At 37.8% G+C, this 23,449-nt stretch overlaps 2 protein-coding genes across 2 annotated transcripts in view; both read left to right on the top strand.

Annotated features, from left to right (window-relative positions):
- LOC101205666 (nicastrin) overlaps window positions 1-23,449 on the top strand; it is a 40,008-nt gene that overhangs the window by 6,802 nt on the left and 9,757 nt on the right. Inside the window, exons 6-12 of the mRNA XM_004140684.3 lie at window positions 5,221-5,298; window positions 6,821-6,892; window positions 7,011-7,084; window positions 7,164-7,296; window positions 7,385-7,456; window positions 13,438-13,557; window positions 19,057-19,128. Coding sequence (XP_004140732.1) covers window positions 5,221-5,298; window positions 6,821-6,892; window positions 7,011-7,084; window positions 7,164-7,296; window positions 7,385-7,456; window positions 13,438-13,557; window positions 19,057-19,128 — 621 coding nt within the window. The remainder of the gene's footprint in view (window positions 1-5,220; window positions 5,299-6,820; window positions 6,893-7,010; window positions 7,085-7,163; window positions 7,297-7,384; window positions 7,457-13,437; window positions 13,558-19,056; window positions 19,129-23,449) is intronic.
- Window positions 13,567-19,027, top strand: LOC116402658. The gene is made up of 2 exons (XM_031882223.1): window positions 13,567-15,512; window positions 15,595-19,027. The coding sequence occupies exons 1-2, from the start codon at window positions 14,413-14,415 to the stop codon at window positions 15,617-15,619; spliced, it is 1,125 nt and encodes a 374-aa protein (XP_031738083.1). The 5' UTR covers window positions 13,567-14,412; the 3' UTR covers window positions 15,620-19,027.

Below are 23,449 nucleotides of genomic sequence, written 5' to 3'. Positions count from 1 at the left end.
TCATCCACCAATGGGATGGCCATAAAGGTAAACTCTTTTCTACTGAGCCCATTTTTTAGTTGTAGAGCTGAAACCATTCTCACCCCACTAGGTTGCTTGATCTTCGATTGAACAATTGAGGGAGTATCACTTGTTACCACCATACATTGAGCTAGTGACATGAGAATGACTTTATGTTTTAGGAGGAATTCCATACCGAGTACCACGTCGAAGTCATCCATGTGAACGACGACTGAATCAACATCCCCTCTCCATTCGCCTAATTTGAGAGATGCCTTCTTTGCTATTCCCACGATTGGCAATGCTTTGGAATTAACAACTTTCATCTTCCTGGAGTCTTTTTTGACTTTCAATTCTAACCGGCGTGCTTCTTGTTGACCGACTTGCATATGAAAATATTGAAACGTCACACCCTAGCTCGGCGACATAAAAAGGAAAGCAATAGACTAAACTAAGTACAAGACATAAAGACAAGATGGTTTGGGGTATTTGGGGCATACGGCCCTAGGCAAACAACACCCTTGACAAGTATGCCTGTGTCTAGCGCCCTCATCATGTCCATAAACTATAACTTATAGCATCCTTATCACATCTAGGTAATTAAAGTATAAAACTTAAATAAATAGAGTCCAAGTGGGGCTACACACAGCCAATACCACATAATAAACCTCATATCATTATCTTAATGAAGAAGCTTGTTCCTTGTTATAAAAAAATTGTATTCCACCCTTTGGACGCGAACTTGCAATGTAAAAAAAGTGGGGCTACACAGCCAATACCGCACAATAAACCTTATATCATTATCTTAATGAAGAAGCTTGTTACTTGTTTTAAAAAAATTGTATTCCACCCTTTGGATGGGAACTTGCAATGTAAAGAAAAGGTGATCTAAAGTCTCAGCCTCCTTCCCGCAAAGCGGGCACATGGAAAGGGAAAGACTTCGATTAGGAAACTTCCTTGGGAGTTTTTCCTGAGTGTTGAGACTTCTATAGGTGAGGGACTAAAGAGAAAAACTTTGTTTTTCTAGGAATTTTTGAATTCCAACTAAGATTGACCAAAGGAAGATTAACTTTAGTAACTCCCTTGGTCAACTTTAGGAAAGTAGACTTGATAGAAAACTGGCCTGAAGCTTCTCACTTCCACCGTAAGCTGTCTCTTGCTCTATTCACCACCCAACTAGTCAGCAGCCAAACAAGAGCAATATAAATACCAATTTCTTTATCAAACTATCTCCTTTTCAACCCTGGACCCCAAGCTTGATTAGAATCAACCCAAACAATCTGCCACTACAGAATTCTTTTTTTGAGGAAATGATGTAGATGTGTACAAGGAAGCAAGAGGCTGGGCTGCACATCAACTATCCTCCCAAAACTTTATGTGTCTCCCTTTACCCATCACAAAATCAACAAAGGTAAAAAAATGCTTTGTTTTAGAATACCATTGCACAATCTGAAGCTGCCTCTGTCTTTAGGCTTTACACCCATACTCCTCCATGCCATAAATAGCCCTAATCACTTTCCTCCACAAGACGTTTTCTTCATGACAGAACCGCCAAACCCACTTCATCAAGATAGCAGAATTCTTCTGATTGAGAGCCGATTCCCAAACCCTCCCCCGCAAATCGTTGGGAGAGAGATCCACTTCCAGCTGACAAGATGGGAGGCCAGTTTATCAGATCCACCACCCCAAAGAAAGTCACAAATAAGCTTTTCCACGCAAGAAATAAAACCTGCCGGAGCCTTAACCTTACTGATTCTTACATACATATACAATATTCCAGATGCTCCCCTTAGCTTCATTGCTTTAATTTTCTGTTAGAAACCCAAAAGTCATAATGCAGTTTTTTTTTAAGTCAAAGTCTGTAGCTTGATTTAATTGGTTTGAGCTTTCATGTATTAAGGCTTATTTTTGGTGCTCTCCCTCCAAGTCTTTTGCAAGATTCTTTATTCAAGGTTTATCTTTATTCTGGAATGTCATTGTTTTCTGATTAGTTCTTATGCTCATTGGTCGAAAGTCTTTGAGCAGTAGTCATCTCATTTCGTTATTTCAATAAAAAGCAACAGGTGCACTGGCTCTTTGGCTCTAGATATACAAAGAGAAAACAAACTACTTGGTATAGAATGTTGTACACTTGGGTTATTTTGAAAGATTGGAATACTTGCTCAAACCTGTGAATATTGGCCAAGGTACTTGCTAATATGCTTAAACTTGATCTCCTGCACCATTTTAAAGATTTTTTTTGAAAAGGAGACAGCCCATTTATTGATAAACAATGAGACAAAAGCTCATAGTACTAGAGGATTGTACAAAGAGCAAATAAGACAAAACCAAAACAAGGATCAAGAGATGTACCTAGACATCTCAACTAGGTTGACACCCTTTTAGCACCCTCATTATATCCAAACATAACAAAGGACCAAACCTAAGAAGCACTGACACTCCGAAGCTGGCGAAGTATCGGTGTTAGACATGTTTTCCAACACCGACATGTCTTCGACAAAAACCCATTGAAATGACCCATTATCCCATCCGGCCCAAACCCATTGAAATGACCCATTATCCCATCCGGCCCAATGGCATTAGTTATTGGTTTTGTTTTAATAATTTAAATTATTAGGTTTCTAAGTTTCTTCACGTTCACGCTCCCGTCTTTGCGCACCAGACCACCAACCGTCTTTGCTCTAACCCTTTCGCTGGTCACCATCACTGCCCATCTCTCTCGTCGGTTGTGTTGATGTTTTTAATTATGCTACTGGAACTTGTTATGTTTTATGGCTCTAAACTTGTTATTTTGATGTTTTTAATTGGAATCCTTGTTATGTAATATGCTTATATGAATGACATATTTAATTTTTTTTTACTAAAACAATGACGTGTCCCCGAGGTGTCGTGTCCTACTCTTTTGAAAAATGGCGTGTCATTGTGTCTCGTGTCGATATCTGTGCTTCCTAGGACCAAACAACAATTAAAGTCCAAGTGAGGGCTAACCACAATCAATACATCTTCAAAAGTAACACAGGAACAAATTCTAACAAGACTAGGAATAAAGATACAGTTAAACAAAGAAGAAGCTGCAAATGGAAGAAGCATCAGTGGCCCAAACTGAATCATTAATTTAGGCTGAAAGATTTAGCCTGCCAATTTAGCAATATATCTTGCATTGAGAAGTCTTTAAATTGTTTACTTAGAGAGCACCATGAAGAGGCATTCAGCCATGTGAACTCGTATCTATCAAACCATGAGGAAACTTTACTGTGAGACCCATTGATTTTTCTCAAACCACAGTTCCACAAAATTGCCTTGACAACATTGCACCAAAGCAAGGAAGCACTTTTTTTCCATAACCAGGCCAACAAGTAACTGTCTAACATTGTTCTTGCAATCTTTATCAAGATCTCAACTGAGATTAAAGGTGTGAGAGAGTTTACTCCAGGACTTGGCAGCATAAACACATTCAAACAGTACGTGCCATACATCTTCATGAAATCTGCAACAGAATGGGCATATATGTGGCAAAAATATATTGAGTGGGTAGTTTCTTTTGCATAACTGAAGCACAATTTAAACTCCTGAACATCATAATCCATAGGGTTATATTCACCCTCCTTGGACTTTTAGATTTCCAAAGGCATTTTTCCAGCTGTAGATCCATCTGAGAGGCAAAAGCTAAGTGTTTTGATTGTGACTTTACTGTAAAAACCCTATGAGATTTCAGTGGCCAGCTTCTTTATCCTCTAAATTGCATAGTCTTATCCTGTCCGACGAGCCTAGGAGAAGTTGAAAATCAGAGATCTCCTCCTCTTTCAAGAGAGCTCCTACACCATTTGAAAGAGTAATTAGCCTTTATTAGCTTGTAAATTTCATCTAACGAGGCTGTTGACCATTGTAGATGTAAAGTGAGGAAAGGGTTCCTTTTGGAATTTGCTTGGGGGGGGGGGGATAACAAAGTGCTTAGAAGTGTGGAGAGGGGTTGTGGTGTTTGGTCCTTGGTGAGGTTTCATGTTTCTCTTTATGTTTCGGTGTTGAAGACCTTTTGTAAATATCCTCTAGGTAGTATCTTGCCTAATTGGAAACCCTTTCTTTAGAGGGATTTTGTGGACTTGGTTTCTGTTGCCCTTGTATTCTTTCATTTTTTTTCTCAATGAAAGCAAATAAAGGGTTCCTCTTGAAATTAGACGTTAAGGAAAATCTCTCAAAAATTGGTTGGGTTTTGTTGAGTAACTCTTTAAACTCACAGGGCAAATGCACATGGAAATTTCTAGGTTTAGTGCATTTTATGGGTGTCTTGGCCCTTGATCGGTTCTTTTAATTACCGGTACAGTTCATTCTTTTGGATGGCAAAAGAGTCTAAACCATTAGAACAAAAAATTTAATTTTATGAGAAAATATATAGAATAGTTAAACACGAAAAACAACCTTATAAATTCAAACGCATAAAAGAAGAAACACAGCAAAAATCCAGAATCACAAAGTCTTTTCCAAAATGGATAAACGATTGAACGGTAAGATTTATGGAACCTGGCACGAGCTCCACGACAACCAAACTTCTTGGGCTCGCAATGTCAGGGATCGACGACGAGTAAAGTCCTGTCGAACCTGACAAGAATGTCTTCGATTTTCTTCTTGGTCTGCTCGTCCACGTACTTCTGGTAGAACGCGACCAAGGCCTTGGCGATACTCTGGCGGATGGCGTAAATCTGCAAGGTGTGACCACCCTTTACTCTGATACGCATATCGACACCAGAGAACCTGTGTCATCCAAGGAGGAGGATAGGCTCATAAGCCTTGAATGGAGGATCTTCGGGTCTACAAGTTCAATTGGGAGGCCATTGATCTTAATCAAACCTCTACCGTGCTTGTAGTAGGTGACTACCAATGTCGTCTTTTCCTAGCCAAAACATTGAACCGACTCAATCGGGGAGCAGCCACGATTTTCTTTTACCTGGTTTTGCCTCCTACTACTACAAACCCTACACTCTGAGAGAGAGGAAGTTCTGAGAGTGGTGTTTCATTCTTTTGGGTGAAGGCTCGTTTGTGTAGTTAGTGGTGTAACTTGGGACTTTTTATTCTGCTTTTTTTATGCCCTTATACATTCTTTCATTTTTCACCGTGAAGACTCAATTCTTTACAACATTTTATCTTTTTAATTTTTTTTTATGCCACTGGCTTTCATTTCTATTTGGCTCGACAATCTGGACATCTAACAATTTGCACTTGCAGGGATCTGGAATTATGTGGAATCAGTATAACTTTCCCGTTTTCTTAATATCTGAGAGCAGCATTTCGTCTATACAAGAAGTAATTCTGATTCTTAAACGCTTAAAACTTTAAACTCTAAGTTGTTTCAATTACTATACAACAGTTTGGCTCAGTTGCTATATGCTTCTCTCTGGAATTGAATTTTTATTTTGACTTGTCTAAATGGTACCTCTTAGATGTTCTTTAATGGTGCACATGCCCTATTTGTCATTAAAATAAGGTCATATTGTGCTTTTATAATTCTTATAAAATGTTACACAGAGGGCTTTGCATCATCTTTTTTCCTATAAAATCATCTTGTTTCTGATTTCTTGGTTTGGTTAGGGAGCTTGGTGTCCTTTTCATTTGGGTTTTGTCGTTTTTTGTTCAATAGAAAAACAATGGAGGTTGCCTCTATGTATCTTACTTGATGAGTAAGAGTTCAGTTTTAGGTTGGGAAGAAGGGGTAGTCGTGTTTGGAATCCTAATCCTCTCGAGGGTATTTCTTGTAGATCTTTTTTATGGTTGTTGTTGGATCCTTCTCCTGCTATTGAGCCGGTCTTTGATGTGCTTTGGAGGGTTAAGGTCCCTAAAAAAGTTAAGTTCTTTACTTGGGTGTGTGAACTCTCTGGATAAGCTTTTGAGGAAGAAGTGTACAGTTATGGGGCATTTCTGTTCTATTTTTTGCTGGAAGACCTGGATCACCTTCTCTAGAGTTGTCAGTTTACGTGAGTGGTGTGCAATTGTTTCTTTCAAGAGTTGATCCGAGTGCTTGGGTGACGATTGAGGAGTTTCTTCTCCATATGCCTTTCAAGGAGAAAGCTTGATCTTTATTGAGGATATCTAGAGGCAAAGAAACAATAGAGTGTAAAGGTGTGGAGAGGGACCATGGTGATGTTTGATCCTTGCTGAGGTTCCATGTTTCTCTATGGGAACCTGTTTCAAAGACGTTTTGTGATTATCCTCTAGGTAGTATCTTAGCTAGAAACCCTTTCTTTAGAGGGGTATTGTGGACTTGGTTTTTGTGGCCCTTGTATTATTTCATTTTTTTTCTCGACGAAAATAGTTGTTTTTATTAGAAAAAAAGAATCTACTGTTACAGATCATGATTCTATGTTGATTTATGTGCTCCCGTAGCTTTATTTTGCTTGATTAGATGCCCTTCTTTTAGGTTGCGTCCTTTTTTTGGGACTTTTCTTCTTTTCTTCTTCTTAATGTTTATTATTATTATTATTCTTTTAAGTGTGGTTATTGATCACAAAGCTGAAACACAGTGTGATAAGCAAAAAGTAGAAATGTTTTTGAACAAGTGCATTTTTACCAGGGTGGAAATTCATTGATGTTTTACAATTTTGTTTTCATAATGAACAAAAAGAGGATACCTTTAGTTTATATATTTTTTTAAGGTACAGTACTTATGGTGGTATAAACAAGGACATCATTTTTGATTTATGGTTGATGCTTCTTTTGTAATTGACCATAAGTTTGATCCAGTTAAATGCTTTCATGCTTAATATCAATTATGTGAATAACTATGACTAAAATAATTTATTTTGTTGCGTAAACTTACCACTTGATGCAGGCTGCTTCAAAAAATGTGAAGAGTAAGAAAGATTACATATCTAATGTTGCTGAATTTGATCTGGTGATGCAGGTACTTAGTTTTGGTGTTACATTATGATTTTGTTTCATTGATTTTATATCTTAAATGTGTTATTTATTTACTCACAGTTTGCAAGGTCTGTGTGATTGTTTTTTTCATCTTTCCCTAGACAACTAAGGCTGGAACTCATAGTTCAATGTCTTGTTTGAAAGAAGAAACATGCCTTCCATTAGGTGGATACAGGTTAGTTTTACTTGAATCTTTCTGTCTCCACATAATTTCGCACTGTTTATTTTATTAAAAGAGATCAGTATCGTTACAGTGTTTGGTCATCACTTCCCCCAATCAACACTTCTTCCTCAGATCAGTCTAAGCCTGTCATTCTCACGGTAGCTTCCATGGATTCGGCCTCTTTCTTCCGTGATAAAAGCATTGGTGCTGACTCCCCCATCTCTGTATGATTTATTTTGAGCATGTATATCAGTCATAACTCTTACCTTGTTTGTTCTGCTACCCGTTAAAGCTTTTTTTGGTACATTTTAGGGCCTGATTGCGTTGCTGGCTGCAGTTGATGCACTTTCCCATGTGGATGGGTTGGACGATCTTCATAAACAGGTTCTTATTGAAGCTGTTTTCTTTGTATATAATTGCACTTTCCTTATATTAAGAGCTTCCTAACTCAAATGGAAATATTCTATTACTTCTTTGATCTGTTTAGTTGCATTTTAGACTGAGTTAACTTTAATTCTTCCCCTGTGATAGAGGATCAAAGCATGAGTTACGACCTCTCTTAATTTTTTTGAAAAGGAGACAAGCTTCTTTTTTATTAATAAACTCAATGTACAAGAGAGCTATACAATGAGGATAATAGGGAAGCTAAGAAATGAGGGAGAGATAGAGAGAAAGGATCAGTAGGTGCACCCAGACAATATTAATGACTTCTGATCAGTCTTTACCGTAACTTCTTCCCCAACAAGTATGATCTCCATCTTTGCACCGCAAAGACCACGGCTATTAACTCTCTTTCATAGACTGGGCGAGCCCTCTGACATAATGGCTTGCAGAAGTAAGCTCTTGGTCTCTTGGCTTGTACCAACACTGCCCCACACTGAACCCTGAAGCATCGATTTCTATTTCAAATGGGAGGTTAAAATCTGGCATAGCTAGCACGGGTAAGGTCATCATTGTTGTTTTAAGTTTCTCAAATGCCACACTTGCTTTTTCATTCCAATGATAAGCTCCTGTTTCTAAGAGTTGTGTCAAAGGGGCTGCCATGCTACCATAGTTCTGCACAAACTTCCTATAGTAGCCAGTGAGTCCCAAAAAACCTCAGACACTTACGGGAGTCAGCCATTCCTTAATTGCTCTTATTTCCTCATTGTCAACCTTAATGCCTTTCTTAAATATGAAGTGCCCCAAGTATCCTATCCTTCCCTCCGCAAAACTGCACTTGGCTATATTAGCATACAGTTCATTCTTCCTTAGAATCTCCAAGACTACTTCCAAGTGCTGTACATGTTCTTCCACTCCCCTACCGTATACCAAAATGTCATAAAAAAAAACCAGCACAAATTGTTTCATATACGGCTTAAAATGTGATTCATCAAGGCTTGAAATGTAGATGGAGCATTGGTTAGTCCAAATGGCATGACCAAGAACTTATAATGCTCCTCATGTGTGCGAAAAGCTGTCTTCTCCACGCTCTTGGGTGCATTCTGATCTGATGATAACCAACCTTTAGATCGATCTTGGAAAACATGTTGGCTGCATTTAGCTCGTCGAATAGCTCATCAACCACCAGAATTGGAAACTTATCCTGGATGGTCACATTGTTCAAGGCTCCACAGTCCACGCAAAATCTCCACCTTCCATCCTTCTTTTTAACTAATAGGACCGACCTGGAATAGGGACTAGTGCTTGGTCTAATGATTCCTGTCTTCAGCATCTCATCCATTAACCTCTCCATTTCTTCCTTTTGGTGATGAGCATAACGGTAGGGTCTGACATTCACTGGATCTACTCCTTTCTTGATGTATATGTGGTGCTTAATATCCCTTTTTAGGGGTAGTTCTTCTGACCAATCGAATACATCACTGAATTTACTTGGCAAAGGAGGAATCATGTTGTCCACAGTTAATTCTTCTTCATCATACAGCCCCTTCACGAACAGGTTGCCTTCCATGACTCGATATTCCACCAGATATCCTTGGTCATCTGCTCCCCATGTTTTCATCATAGACTTCAAACTTACCCTGGTATTTGTGAGACTCGGACCCCCCTTTACCACTACTTTCTTCCCGTGATGTTGGAATGTCATTACTAAGTTCCTCTAGTCAAATTCAGTCACCCTTAAAGAGTGTAGCCATTGCATTCTCAATATTACATCTACTCCCCCTAACTCCAATGGTAAGAAGCTGTCCACGATTTTCCATTCCCCACCATAACCTCTACATGGCTGCAAATTCCCTTGCCTTTAACTGCCGCTCTCGACCCAAGAATCACTCCATAATGGGAGGTTTTCTTCATTGGTAAACTAAGGGTGGACATCAAGTTTTCTGCAATAAAATTATGAGTGGCTCCACAGTCAATGAGCACCACTACTTTAGTCTCTTTTATCTTTCGTTTTACTTTCATGGTTCTCAGATTATTTAGTCCTACAAAGGAATTAATGGCCAACTCAATATTCAGATTTTCCACGTTGCCTATTTCCACGGTCTTGTCCTCTGTTTCGGCAGAAAAAAACTCTTCCTCAATAATCTCTAACTCTTCACCATTTTCTCTTACCATCAGCATTCGTAACTCCTTTTGCTCTTTCATCTTACATCTATGTCCCACATGATACTTCTAATCGCACTAGAAGCACAATCCCTTCTCCCTTCTTGATTGAAATTCGGCATTGGAAAGGCGTTTCGCAGGGCCGTCCTTTCGTTTTTCGTCTGTGTCACTCCTTTGAGAGTTATTGTCCTCATTGGCCGAACTTCTTCTGATTGTTTTTGAAGGGTTGTTGTGGTAGAGGGTATTTTCGCACTATTGTATTTGAATTGTTGGTTCCCGCTTAAAGCGCTACTCAACCCACATTCCTTTCGGACCATCTCTCTGTTTTCAATCTTCAAGGCCATCTTCATCATCTGGGCTCCAAAGTCTCCACTTTCGATTTCAACCATGGGCTTAGCCCATTTATAAAGGTCTCCTCTAATACTACCGTCTGAAGGAAGGCCACCGGTGCTAAGTATTTATTGAATTGATTCCTATATTACTCCACCGTCGATTCCTGTTTGATCTTTAAAAATCGGCCTACCAAGGTTCCATCTTGAATTGTCCGAAATTGGACTAACTTCCTCTGTTTTAGATCTTCCCATCTTTTAAACCATTTTAATTCATCATTTGATCGGTACCAGTCCAGAGCGGGTCCATCAAAACTAATAACTGCCACCCGTTAGCTTCTCTGAATCTGACAACTCATGAATTTTGAAATAGCGATATGCTTGAAATAGCCAGGAGCAGAGATCAGTTCCATTGAAGGCTGTCATTTCCACCTTCTTAAACTTACTCCGATCTGCCGGTTTTTCCTCATCACTCCTTCCGTCCTTCGTCCCGTCTGATGTTCCCGAAGCGATCGTTTCGATCCCTTTCGTTTGGCTCACAACACTTTCGGTTCTCTTTCCTGCTGCATTATCATCACGTATTATACCTTCGATGTACTTCATGATCATCTGTTGCTGTTGTTGCTGTTTATCGGTTTGTATATTAATTTCTTGAATACTTTTCGAGATCAACAACAAGTTCTCTTCCATTATCGATAATCGTTGGAGTTCTTGTTCCACTGTTTCAATCCTTTCTTCCATTTTCTTGGCCATGATAGTCTGTCTTCCCAGATGTGAAGCTCTGATACCAATATGTAAAGATACTACAGATGTATCTTATAATATTGAAATTTCCTCAAAAGATTACAATGTAAAGTTCTTCAGCCAAACACATTAAGAAGCTCAAAATAATATAACAGATAATTTCGATCACAAGATCAAACACTTGCTTAAAGGAAATTACAATCTACGTAAAAGAAAGATAATAAGAACGACTCAAACCAAGCACAGTGTTGATAATAAAAATCTGGACTCCTCTGCCTTCTTCCCGCGCAAGGACGAAGCAGGTTACTCTTCTCAGAAAATCTCCTCCATGACCTCCCCCTCTCCTTCTCTTTCTATTTATTCTAAATAACTGCTGGGCCCCACTAAGTGGTGGTCCTCCTCCCCTTTTCTCTCTCCCAAACTTCCACGTGTGATTCTATTTTTCTCTTTATTCTTTCTGCTGTATGTAAATAATATTGGAGGCCTAGCACAATCCTTTGAACAAAAGGTTAAAATCTGAAATTAATTCAGCTGATATTTTCCTAAAGAAAGACAACGTGGTTTCCATTTTAACGGATGCTCCTCCTTTCAACCCTTCATCTTCGGTTTCCATTTCCCTCTCTTTATTTCTCAACAAAGTCAGGCTCCTGAGCAATTTTGGAAAAAAAGAAATATGCTAAGATCTTCCTACATTACGTCAAGCCCTTTCCGAAGTACTTTATTTAGAAGAAAAAATCAAAGAAGATTATGGCAAGACGTTCTTAAAAGCCCATTTTGAAGATCAAGTACACAATTTGCTTGAGGAAAATAGTGCCTATTCTTTTTAGAGGCTAATCTAGATTTATTGGAAGTTAGTTGCACCCAAATTCAAGCCCCAACCCGTTGTTCTAAGTCAATTTCTTATCATCCTCACTCTACCCAGTTTTAGTACTTTGAGTTCTCTTTGCCCAACTCCAAGGTAAAATTTGTGAAGGGCTCTCCGAGCAAAGCCCCTCTTAACTCAATCCAACAAGAAGGGTGAGCGTTTTTTCAACTCCTCTTTCGACGCTAACAGTGAGGAATTGGAGCATTTGGATAGGTCAATCGAGCTTGAAAGTCAGAAACATTTTGAGTATCTTGATGGGGTTCCTTCTCTCGGCTTGGTTTTGTAGATACCTTTTTATGTTCACAAGGAAAAAGCCCAAAATCCATTTGTATGGCTTTAAATGGCCAAACCCTAAACAAAAACAATTCAAAGATTTTGCCATTACTACACCCACAGTCGAAATCATTCTAATCACATTTATTTTTGTGTTAAATTTATATATCTTGTGTAATTTAAAGCGTTAAATATTTCAATCAATAAGTACAAATATTTCTAAAAATAGAAGAAGCGTTGGCATTTTTGCCATTTTGTGTGTGGCACTGTGTTCTTGTACATTATTTTTTCATTTGTGTTGCAAATTTCTCTTTTGTATTTTATATTGAAGTTCATTGTCTATCATTTCACAAAAAAAAAAAAAAAAAAAAGGAAAGGGAAAAAAAGGAGAAAATGTAGATGGATGATGGCCTTTTCTGTACAAGGAGTACTTGATTTGGAGGCGTGAAAGATCTTTTTTATTTTTATTATTTTTTTGGTGATCCCTTCTTTTTTTGAAGGCTATGATATGCCTAATGGTTTTTATAGGCATCTATCTAATTTGATTGATTTTCTTGTTGAAATTAGCTGAATATATCAGTGAAACCTTAGTAATAGTAATGAAACCAACCAAAATGTTTTTGGTTTTCAAATTATAGAGATCAAACCCACTGGTAATAGTTATTATTGTTGGTCCTCATTCTCTCTGCATTGCAGCTTTTACTGACCGAAGTTTTGAAGCTTCGAAGTCTTGACCTTGTTTAATTTTATTTTGAGATTGTACTGTATTTTTGGGTTTTTTCTGATTTTTCTGTTCATTTTTACAGTTTTTTCTGGACCCTTTAATAGGCTGATTGTTATTAGATTGCTCCTCAGTTGGTTTTGTTTTGCTTTGATGTTTACTTTCTCGAGATATGATGATTGACACTATGGGGGTGTCAACTTAGTTGAGATGTCCGGGTGCACTCCTGATCCTTTAGGTTTTCCCTCTTTATTGCTCTCTTTGTATAAATCTCTTGTACTTAGAGTTCTTATTAATAAAGAAGTTTTTGTCTCCTATTAAAAAAAAAAATATTGGTGGTCCTTTTCTTTTGTCCTTTTATTTGGGGGCGGGGGAGGGGGATATTCATATTCTTATGTCCTTTTTTACATAGATGTTTAATGATACATAGTGGGTGGTTTTGATGTGTGGGATATAATCGTCCCAAGCGCATATGCCAATAAAAATAAACTGATAGCTGTATATATCAATGAAATAAACCAAAATACTTTAATTACAGAGATCAAACCTGGTATTATTATTGTCGGTCCTTTTCTTTTTTTCCTTCTTTCCTTTTTTTTGGGGGGGGGGGGGGGGGGGATTTGGTTATTGGTTCTATTCTATCCTTATGCCATATTCATATGTTTCTGTTTCCTTTATTGCATACATGTTTAGCATTTATGAGACATAGTGGGGAGTGGATGTGTGGGATATAACCGTCCCAAGCTCATATGCATATGGTCTATAATCTATTTCCTTTTCAACTTGGCTTCATTCAGATTGATTTCATACAGCATGGTGCTAAGTCTTGTCTGTAACCTTTGTTTTTCCCTGTTCTTTTTTTTGCTAATAATTATTCCTGATTATGCAGCTTGTTTTTGCTGTCTTCACTGGAGAGTCCTGGGGTTACCTTGGTAGTAGGAGATTTTTGCTTGAACTTGATTTACAGTCTGATGCTGTCAGTGGCCTCGAAAATAGATTAATTGATACGGTATACTACTGAACTTGTGAATTAACTTTTGAATTAGTGCTCTGAATTTTAGTTTGCTTGTACTCACTATATTTGACAGCGCAGAATTATAGTTGTCTCTGAGAGAATCGTGTATGTTTTCTACTTTTGTTATTCGAGTGTCTTCCTTGGATAATATCACTGGAAAAATGCATAATGGATGAAGAGAATTATCCAAATCCTTTGGCTGCTAATTTGAAACAGTTGAAGGGTGATTTCTCCCTTTATTGTGTGTGGTTTTTGTTTGTATCATGTGTAGTTTGTTTAACATACGAACAATTTTGGCAAGTTTTTGGTGTGGATGTTTATCTTTAAAACTTCTCTCTTTATTTTTAAATTTTTATTTGTTAATTTTGTAAATTTTAATTTTTGTTTTTGTTTTTTGAAACGAAAACAAACGTCTTTATTAATATAAGAACTTTCTGTCCAAGAGAATTATACAACGAGTATAATAAAGAAGTCTAGACAAGCGAAAGAGAAACTAGAAGGATCAGAAGGTGCACCTGGACATTTCAACTAGGTTGACACCCTCTTAGCACCAAAAACATCATATCCAAAATAAGATTAGCCTATTAATTTTAAAGATGGATGTATTCTTTACGTGTCAATTTTCAGGACTTAAGAAATAGGTTTCCCCTCTTGTGGTCAGAAATTTCTATTATTTTGAACTATTTGCTTCCAATGACTGGAGGATGATTCACAAATTTCTGGAAATGAAACTCCAAACCAATATTTATGACAATGCCCTTATCGGTATTGATCAAGGCTCTCTTAGTGACATCATCGGTGCAGAAGGTAAATGGCAGGCATGGGAAATTTCCATCTTAAATTTGAAAAATGGACAACATGAAACATAGTAGACCACTAGTGTTGAAAGGATATGGAGGTTGGCTTAAGGTTAAGAACCTTCCCCTTGATTTATGGAGTAGAAGTGTTTTTGAGGCAATTGGAGATCATTTTGGAGGCTTCATCAAAATAGCCACAGAAACACTAAATCTCACAAATTGTAGTGAAGCTCGCATTCAAGTAAAAAGGAACCTTTGTGGATTCGTCCTTTCAACAAATGAAATTTCTGACCACAAGAGGGGAAACATCTTCTTACATTTTGGAGAGTTTGAATTTTTAAGCCCTCCAATCTCCAGAAAATCACCCAGTGTGCATGATGTCTACAAAAACTCCCTTGATCGACTAAGAATAAGAGAAGCCTTGTTTGATGAGGGCTGTGATCTCTCCTCCTTCCCACCTATACTTAGTGTCCCAAAATCAGTTTTTGCAACCTTGCCGAGGAGTAGAAGTCCATTTCAACCTCTACAACATTTTCCGGCCACCTCACCGGCGCCAGAGAAGATGAATAGTTCTGGAAAACAGGTGACAGCCAACTCCATTGGGCGGGATCCTGAACAGCCTTCACCTTTAATTAATGACACTCCTAAGGGACACAGCTGTCTCAAAAAGCAACTGGGGCCCGCGGGTATTAATCAAAATCCCATTAATTCGGCTGCTGGAGTCCTAAGTAGAGAGAGAAAAAAGGAAAAAGCATCTTTAATTACTATCATGCAGAATTATGATATATCCTCCAAAATAATTAAAGATGACTGTTCTCGTTCCAACCAACGGCCACTACCAAATCCAGCCTCCACAGATCCTTCTCTCCCTTTAGTTTCTGGTTTCTGTAACAAGCCTAAATCAACAAAAGGTGGTAATTCTCTCCAAGTTCACGCTCCAAAAATTCTGAAGCATTATATCCGGAAACATACATCTTTCAATAACATATGGACAGCCTTATTAAAGTCCGAGTTGGATGGAGGATGTGACCTCAAAATCCCAATTTCAGCCCCGTCTCGGATGCACCGTTCAGAGCCATCTATTTCAGCAAACAATCCAGACCTTTTGGAGGTTTACTGCTCCAAAATTCAGTCTTCTAATTGCCTCACCAGGTCTGTAAACTTGGTTTCTCCTACCAAGCAGTTCAAATACTCAAAACTTCCAAACTTTAACATAAAGTTACTTTGATGCAAGGCTCCCCTGGTCGTGCTGCCATTGACGTGCCCACCAAGACCTTGGATTCTCCATTTAGTGTCAGTAGTGAGGAGTCTTTGGGCTTCTTAAATGATTTTGATCTCAAGAGTAATGAAGAAATTGAAGGGGCAGACCTCTCTATTTTATTTGATGAAGCTGGCGCTCTTCCCTTCCAAGTCCCCTCAGAATTGCCTAAGGATCTGCTGCCCTTAGTGAATGATTGTGGCATCATCTTGGTTTAATAAAAGATTGATAAGTCTTACTCCCTCTTAGTCAATGATTGTGGCATCATCCGGTTGCATCTTCTTGCATGTCTCCAATTTTGAATGTTTTCCTTATGAGAGACTTTTCGTTATGCTTTGTTTTCAGTTCTCTTTGTTTTGGTTTGGTTTAGCTTAATTTTTTCTGTTTGGATTTCACTTTTTTAGCTTGATCATTGTGATTGTTTTTCTCTTTGTCGTTTTTTCCCTTTAGTTTTACCCAAGTTCATCTTTGTCTTAGTTTGTTTGGACGATTTTGTCCTCTTTTTTTGCTCTTTATATAATTCTCTTGTACTTTGAGCATTAGTGTTATTTATTATTATTAATAAAGAGGCCTGTCTCCGTTTCAATTTTTTTTAAGGATTTAAGTTTTTGTTAGTAGAAAGATTGAGAAGATTATGTGAGATTTCCTATGAAAACCCTTTCCAGAGAACACTAGGTTAGATGAGGCATTGTGTCTAGGTCGATTAGTTAGGGAGAGCTTAGACATCTGGAATTTGAAACTTCAGAATGAGGCCTTGCAATACCAATGATTACAGCAGTTTCTTATAAAGACATTGACCCTCACCCATTTGAATGGGCCCCATTACGTCATTTAAAAGGCACAACCAATAATACTTGGTTAGCCTCTCCCTCCTTTTCTAAATATGTTTTTCCTCTGGGTTGGGATGGCCTGAAGACCTATTTTTGGTCAGATTGTTGGTGTCTTGGTGGAGCACAAACTTCTTTGCCTAGATTTCCTTCTCTATTATCAATCTTCATCTAGGCAGCACTATATACCATTATTTCCCTTCTTTTTGGGTCCTCGTTTGTACAACTTGGGTTGTTGTAGCCTTGTCTAACTCAGGAGTTTGTGTGTATGTTGTTGCCCTTGCCTCTTTTTTATTCTTCAGTTATCTTCGTGGGAATTTGGAACATTAGGTGTTAGGTTTTCTAATTCTTCAAAAGGCTTCTCTTGCAATATCTTTTTCAACCTTTTAGCAGCCCTTGTTTCCAATGATCTTCTACTCACTATGGAAGGTGTATACTCCAAAGAAGGTCAATTACTTTGGATCGAATTTAGAGACTATTCTTATGTCTTTGAGACCAAAATGTTGTTTTCTCTCCAAGGAGGTGTTAAGGATCTATGTCATTTGCCAGGCAGTGCCAGTTTTCTTGCCATATTAGGGATCGCATGTTTGAGACCCTACAAGTGAGGTAGCTTGGTTCGTAAAAGAGATTGTTCTTGTACGATGGAGAAAGTGTTTCTCCATGGAAGCTGTCTTTGCACATCTGCTTGTTTTGCCATCAATAGGAGTATATGACTTGTGAGAAATAACAGGATCTTTAGAGGGTTTGAGAGGCCTTGGTTTTTAATTTGGCCCAATGACTTGCTTTGGGCAATATCCTGCTAGGGTAATCTGAGGGTGATTTCTTTTTGGGATTCCACGGTGGATAAGGTTTGGAAGAGGTTCACTTAATGGAAGAATAATATTCGAGGTATTTCACTTGGGAAAGAGTTGATGGAGTAAGAGGTTCGAGGAGGGGTAGAGCTTGGATATTTCATTTCTATCTCAATGAAAGTTGGTTTTGGTAAAAAACTGTGTGAGGATAGAAGAATTGAAAATTCAAATGATGCATAGTTTTCAAGATAAATTCTCAGATCTTTGAGATGTTTGGGTGCACCTTCTGATCCGAATGCTTTAATTTATTTTCTCTTTGTATTCTTTTTGTACTTTGAGAATTAGTCTCATTTCTGATTTAAAAAAGTTTAAATTCTCATATCCCTGAAGCCACACCTACAGATGGTACCTTCATTGCCAGGATTGTTTCTATAAATTGGCAATCTCATATGGGTAAGAGAAGTATGCTGGCAATAACTTTTCTCCCTCATATGGCATAAAAAGAGTGAGGTTTCACATTTTCTAATTGAGGAAAATAAGGATTTCATGTCTGTCATATTTGAAGTGGCCTAGCCTGGCTTTCCTTCAAATGAAATGATGCAGATTTGGGAATATGTTTTCTGTTGGATTTCCTTATATCTTTTGTAATATTTATTGTGTTTTATGTATACATTTCTATTATTTAGGTTTGGAATGTTTCTCATTGGTTGGTGGCTGTATATAAGAATACCTTGTAGTTGTTCTTAGAGAAGTAAGAAGAAATGCAATAAAATCTAATATGCAAAATTGTCAAGTAGTCATAAAGCCTTCACTTCTAGAATAGACAACTTATTTGTTCCCGGAATATACAAGAAGCCCTTGATTCCTAATTGGAAACTAGCAATTTTGGAGGAAATGAAAACTCTAAGCCAAGGTAATCAGCCCCTCCAATGTGTTTCACTGAAGGTAGGCAAATCCTTGATCCGGTCTTAATTGCAAACGAAATCGTGCGGAAGAATACCGAGCTAAGAGGAAAAAAGGGTGGATTTTGAAGCTTGTGCTTGAAAGGCCTTCGACCATGTGGATTGAGATTTCCTTGAAAAATTCGTGACCAGAAATTTTTTTGGTCAGAAGTGGATATCGCATTTTTCCTTCTCTTCATCTTTTAGAAAAATGTTGTTTTTTTCTCCATTTTTTCTTTCTTTATTTCTTCTTCTCTAATCTACTTTCCAAATCATCGAACTTAAGAAATTGACAAGATCGATTGACCGACTGTGTGGTTGGCCGATTGGTATTCTTCACCATCCCAAGACCGACATAAACCAACCTTTGGAAATTGATGTGTCGGTGGTCGGTGTCGGTTTTTGCCAAAACTGATATCAACTGACCTGATCACCCGTACGTGACAGGAGAAAGCATATTGAATTGACAAACATTTTATAAAAGTGAAGATTAATGTAGGTGTAATACGCATATTTTATCTTTTGACGACTGAAAAACAAGTGATTAGTTAACTGAAGGCTTTTCAGAAGGACAATTTGATACATTTATCAATAAGCTGACTATGGAAGATTTCTACCAACCAACTTGAGGAAGAGTGTTGGATTTCCTTATAAGCCATTTACAATAGTTTTCCTATATTTGTTTAGATTTGTAAATTGTAATATTTTTTTACTTGGTATTTCTCTTATATAGGAAGAGCTTGTTCTTAGACAAGCAAGAAGGGATACAATTATGTTCTTCTTCTTTCCTAAGACTCTCTTTGTTTTCTTTTTTTTTCTTTTTGAGCTAGACCTGCGATTTTTATTTATTTTTTTCTTGTTTTCACTTGTTCGATTTAGGTTTTTGAAATTGGATCTGTTGGAAAGAGCTCCAAGCATGGATCTGGAAATTTTTTCGCTCACATGACAGAGGTAATAGTTTTTTTCCTCTAAACTATTTTATTATTATCGAAGGGGAAATCAATGTTTTGCCCATGAGGTTAGAGATCCCATTTAACCTGTTGGGATTCCTTGGCCCACCTTTACCTAGAGAATGAGGGAGGGAGGGAGCGGGAAAAAATTTCTCACTGTTGAAGAGGGTCGGGGACGTCTCAACCATGCCCTGATTCCGATCAATCCCAATTTAGTCATGCTTATTGGAACACACATTGCACATTGCATGTGGTTTAAAATGTTGATGACTTAGTTTTTATGATTAAATTTCAATTTAAATTTTTATCTCAAGTTAATTATCTAACCAAAAACGTGCATTTTCTAAACGCATTCAAATATAGAACATACTTGTTTAATTAGATTTCCATAAAAATACATAAAAGTTGCATGGAGCATGAAAATTTTATATTTGGAGTCACATGAGAAATGCATAAAATTACTGTCGTGTGAAGAGAAGAACTAAAAGACATACAATATGAAAAAATAAACAAAGAACTTGTGGGCTTGGAATATGTAAAAGATCAAACAAGTGGAAATCAATATTAATTGGAGAGGAAGTAGTATTGTAGGAGTTTGAACGCAAAACCTTTTGGACCATCTACTCTAATACCAATCTGATACCAATTTAAATCACCAGTTGACACAAAAACTTAGACCAATGGATGAAGGTAAATTTAATATTATATCATCTAAGATGAACTTATTTCCTTATGCAAAACCGAGAAATTAAAAGCTACTAAAGGCCTTGAGCTAGAAGATCCCTTATGGCTTTTCCTATTTATTATTGTGATGGACTCCTTAAGTTGTATCCGCACATTTACTATTGTGATGGACTCCTTAAGTCATATCATCACGAAGGCAGCTAGCATTGGCTCTATTAAATGCTTCTCTGTCAGTATTGACTTGCCTTAAATCAATCACTTCCTCCGCTACTCTTTCTTCTTCTTCCCTCTCATCCTTGGTCAAATCTAGGTCAAAGGCTAAGTCTAAAAAACATCCAAAATCAAGGGTTCTCCCACATCCCTTTAAGACTTTCCTAAAGCATTTTGTTAGAAGAAAAACGGTAAAGGAGGCCTTAAAAAGAGTTTTTTTTTTTCGAAACGGAGAAAAATTACTTTATTAATAATAACAACTCGTACAAGAGAGTTAACCATGAGCGTAATAAAGAAGCCTAAAGAGCAATAAGTGGGGGATCAAAAGGTGCACCCGAACATATCAACTAGGTTACCCCTTTAGCACCAAAACAACATATCCCAAATAAAGCTAGAAATAAAATATGCCAAAATACAATGGAGACATTGTCCAGCCTAATATAGAGAGCTGAGACTGAGAAATAAAGAAAATAAAGAAAGGGAAATGAGGCAAACACAATAGTACAAAGGCTGAGCCTATAGACAAAAGAAAAAGCTGCTACTGTGTAATCTAGACCAAAAGAAAATATAAGCTATGCTCCAAAGAAGGTCGATGATGCTACAATCATTGACTAAGGACAACAGATCCTTAGGCAATTCTGAGGGTACTTTGAGAGGATGGGTGATGGCTTCATCAAATAAGGCAGTGATGTCTGCCCCTTCAATTTATGCATTACACTTGTGATCAAAACCGTTAAGGAAACCCAAAGACTCCTCACTATTGACACTAAAAAGTGAATCCAAGGCCTCAGTGGGAAGCTTTTCAGAGGAATTGGCAGCAAAACAAGAAGAGCCTTTCATCAAATTTACTTTAGAGCTAGACTTGAGAAGTTTTGAATAATTGAATTGCTTGGTAGGAGAAACTGAGTTCACTAACCTGATGAGGCAATTAGAGGTCTGAATTTTGGAGCTGCATACCTCTAAAAGGTATGAATTACATCCTGAAATAGATGCTTCAGAACGCTGAATCCGAGAAGGGGCTGAAAGTGGAACTTTGAGAGCATATCCATCATCAATCTGAGATTTTAATAAGGTTGTCGTAAGTTGTTGAAGGATGTTTGCTTCTGGATATAATGCTTGAGGATTTTCGGAGGCTTTAAAAAAAGTTTACAAAATAAAAATTGATTTTGGATCAGAATTGTTAGAATTAGTGGGCTTGGTCCTTAGGGTATTTATGGAAAGATTATGAAAATATTTACCCTAATTTCTAAATCTTTTCCTTTTTTATTCCCTTGTATATTCTATTTATGCTTCCTTATTGTATAATTTGTTAGAAAATAATAAAACAACAGTATCATGATTTTTCTTCCGGTACTTGGGTTTCCACATAAGCCTTGTTTTCGTGTTTATTGCTTTCAATATGTATTAGAGCAAAACAATAGCGAAACCCTAGAAAACAATTTAGGAGGAACCCGTACAAAACCAGCCGTCGCCGTCATGAAAAAGTTAGTCCAACGGCTTTAGAAACCGTTGATCTACATAGTGGGACCACCCTTACTGCTGTCCGCACAACCCTCTAGCCAGAATCTCTCTCAGCGCCGCCGCCCATTTGTCTCATCTAGTGGGACCACCCTCACTGCTGTCCGCACAACCCTCTAGCTAGAATCTCTCTCAGCGTCACCACCCGTTTGTCTCATCGTCTAACCTAATCTCTTCTACTCGATGTCGGTTGTCCAATGGTCATACCCTTCTAGTCAACCATAACCCCATGTGCCGCCCATGCCCTCCGATTATGGACAGCCACCACAAAAACTGTCTGGTCTGTCCGTTCGGTGCATTCCAAACCAACCGAGTTGCTGATGTATTCCAAAAAAATCATGATCCGGAAGTTGCAAAAAAATCATGATCTGGAAGTTGCAAAAAAATCATGATCTGGAAGTTGTCTTGATACAGGAATAAAAAATGGAAATCATCAATTCTGTCGTTATAAAATTAATATGGAGCTCTAGAGACTTCGATTGGGAATTCGTGGTATCATTAGGTGCCTCTGGACGAATTTTAACAATGTGGGACCGCAGTATAATTGCTGTTATACAAGTTATTAAAGGGAGATTTTCCTTGTCAATAAAATGTCTCTCTTTAAGTAATCAAATTTTTTTATGTTTATGGACCCTGCGGGTATAGTGAAAGAAAACTGATTTGGCCAGAATTGTTAGCCCTTACATCATGCTCAGCTGAGGCATGGTATTTCGGTGAAGATTTTAACATTACAAGATGGGGCTCATGAAAGATCCCCTTTTGGCAGAAACACAAGAAGCATGCATCATTTTAATAAATTCATTGCAGCAGCTAATCTCACGGAATTACCTCTACAAAATGGGAGGTTCACTTGGTCAAGGGATGGTAGTTCCCCTTCCAATTCTTTGCTTGATAGGTTCTTTATAAACAAAGATTAGGATGACCTTAAAAACTCCCGGGTCTCTCGTAAAACCCGCATCTTCTCAGACCATTTCCCCATTTTATTAGAAGCTGGTGTCATCGTCTGGGGTCTCTCTCCCTTTCGGTTTTGCAACAACTGACTGTTGTCCAATGAGTGCAACCTTTTAATTGAAGAAACATTATCCAACTTCACTCACCATGGATGGGCTGGTTTTAATGATTTTTTAGTTTTGCTGTATTGGCGGGATTCTACTCTCATTGTAATAGGTTGGATATTGTTCTCATTGTTGCAATAGGCTAGTTTTAATGGGATATGATGTTTTGGTGCTAAGGGGGTGTCAACCTAGTTGAGATGTCCGGGTGCACCTTCTGATCCCTATTATTCTTCTTCTTTCGCTTGTTTGGACTTTATTTAGCTCATTGTATATTTCTCTTGTACAACCGTTCCCTTATGATATCTACTTCCTTTCCTTCATATCTGTGGGGAGATGCTATTTTTACAGCAGCTTATATAATCAATAGAATGCCTTCTCGTATCCTCTACCCTTATACTTCTTTAGATTGTCTTAAGGAGTCCTACCCTTCTACTCATCTATTTTCTGAGGTTCTCCTTCGTGTTATTTGATGACCATACTTGTCTTACTTGAGTTTCCTTATCTCTTGCAAATTCGATGTTGTTTCTAGATTTCGAGACTTCTATCTCACCTTAGAAAGCAATTCAATACAAAGATTGCAATCCTACACAGTGGTAATTGTCGTGAATTTCAAAACCACACCTTTAACGAGTTTCTGACGTCTGAAGGAATTGTTCACCAAAGTCTTTGTGCTTACTGATGGAATCTGTAGGAAGAAATAGTAATTCTATATTATTGATAGAAGTAACAGAAATACAATCCTCTGCTTTCCTCTTTCTCAAGGAATAACAGAAAAGATTCTGAACTTCAAAATCCCAATAACTCCCTCTCCCGCCCTTTACAAACTTATTTATATTGCTACCCTTCCCTTCACTC

This window comes from Cucumis sativus, chromosome 3 (assembly GCF_000004075.3).
Source record: "Cucumis sativus cultivar 9930 chromosome 3, Cucumber_9930_V3, whole genome shotgun sequence".
NCBI classification, from domain to species: Eukaryota; Viridiplantae; Streptophyta; class Magnoliopsida; order Cucurbitales; family Cucurbitaceae; genus Cucumis; species Cucumis sativus.
Note: the sequence above shows the minus strand (reverse complement) of the source record. Positions and strands in the feature narration are given on the sequence as shown.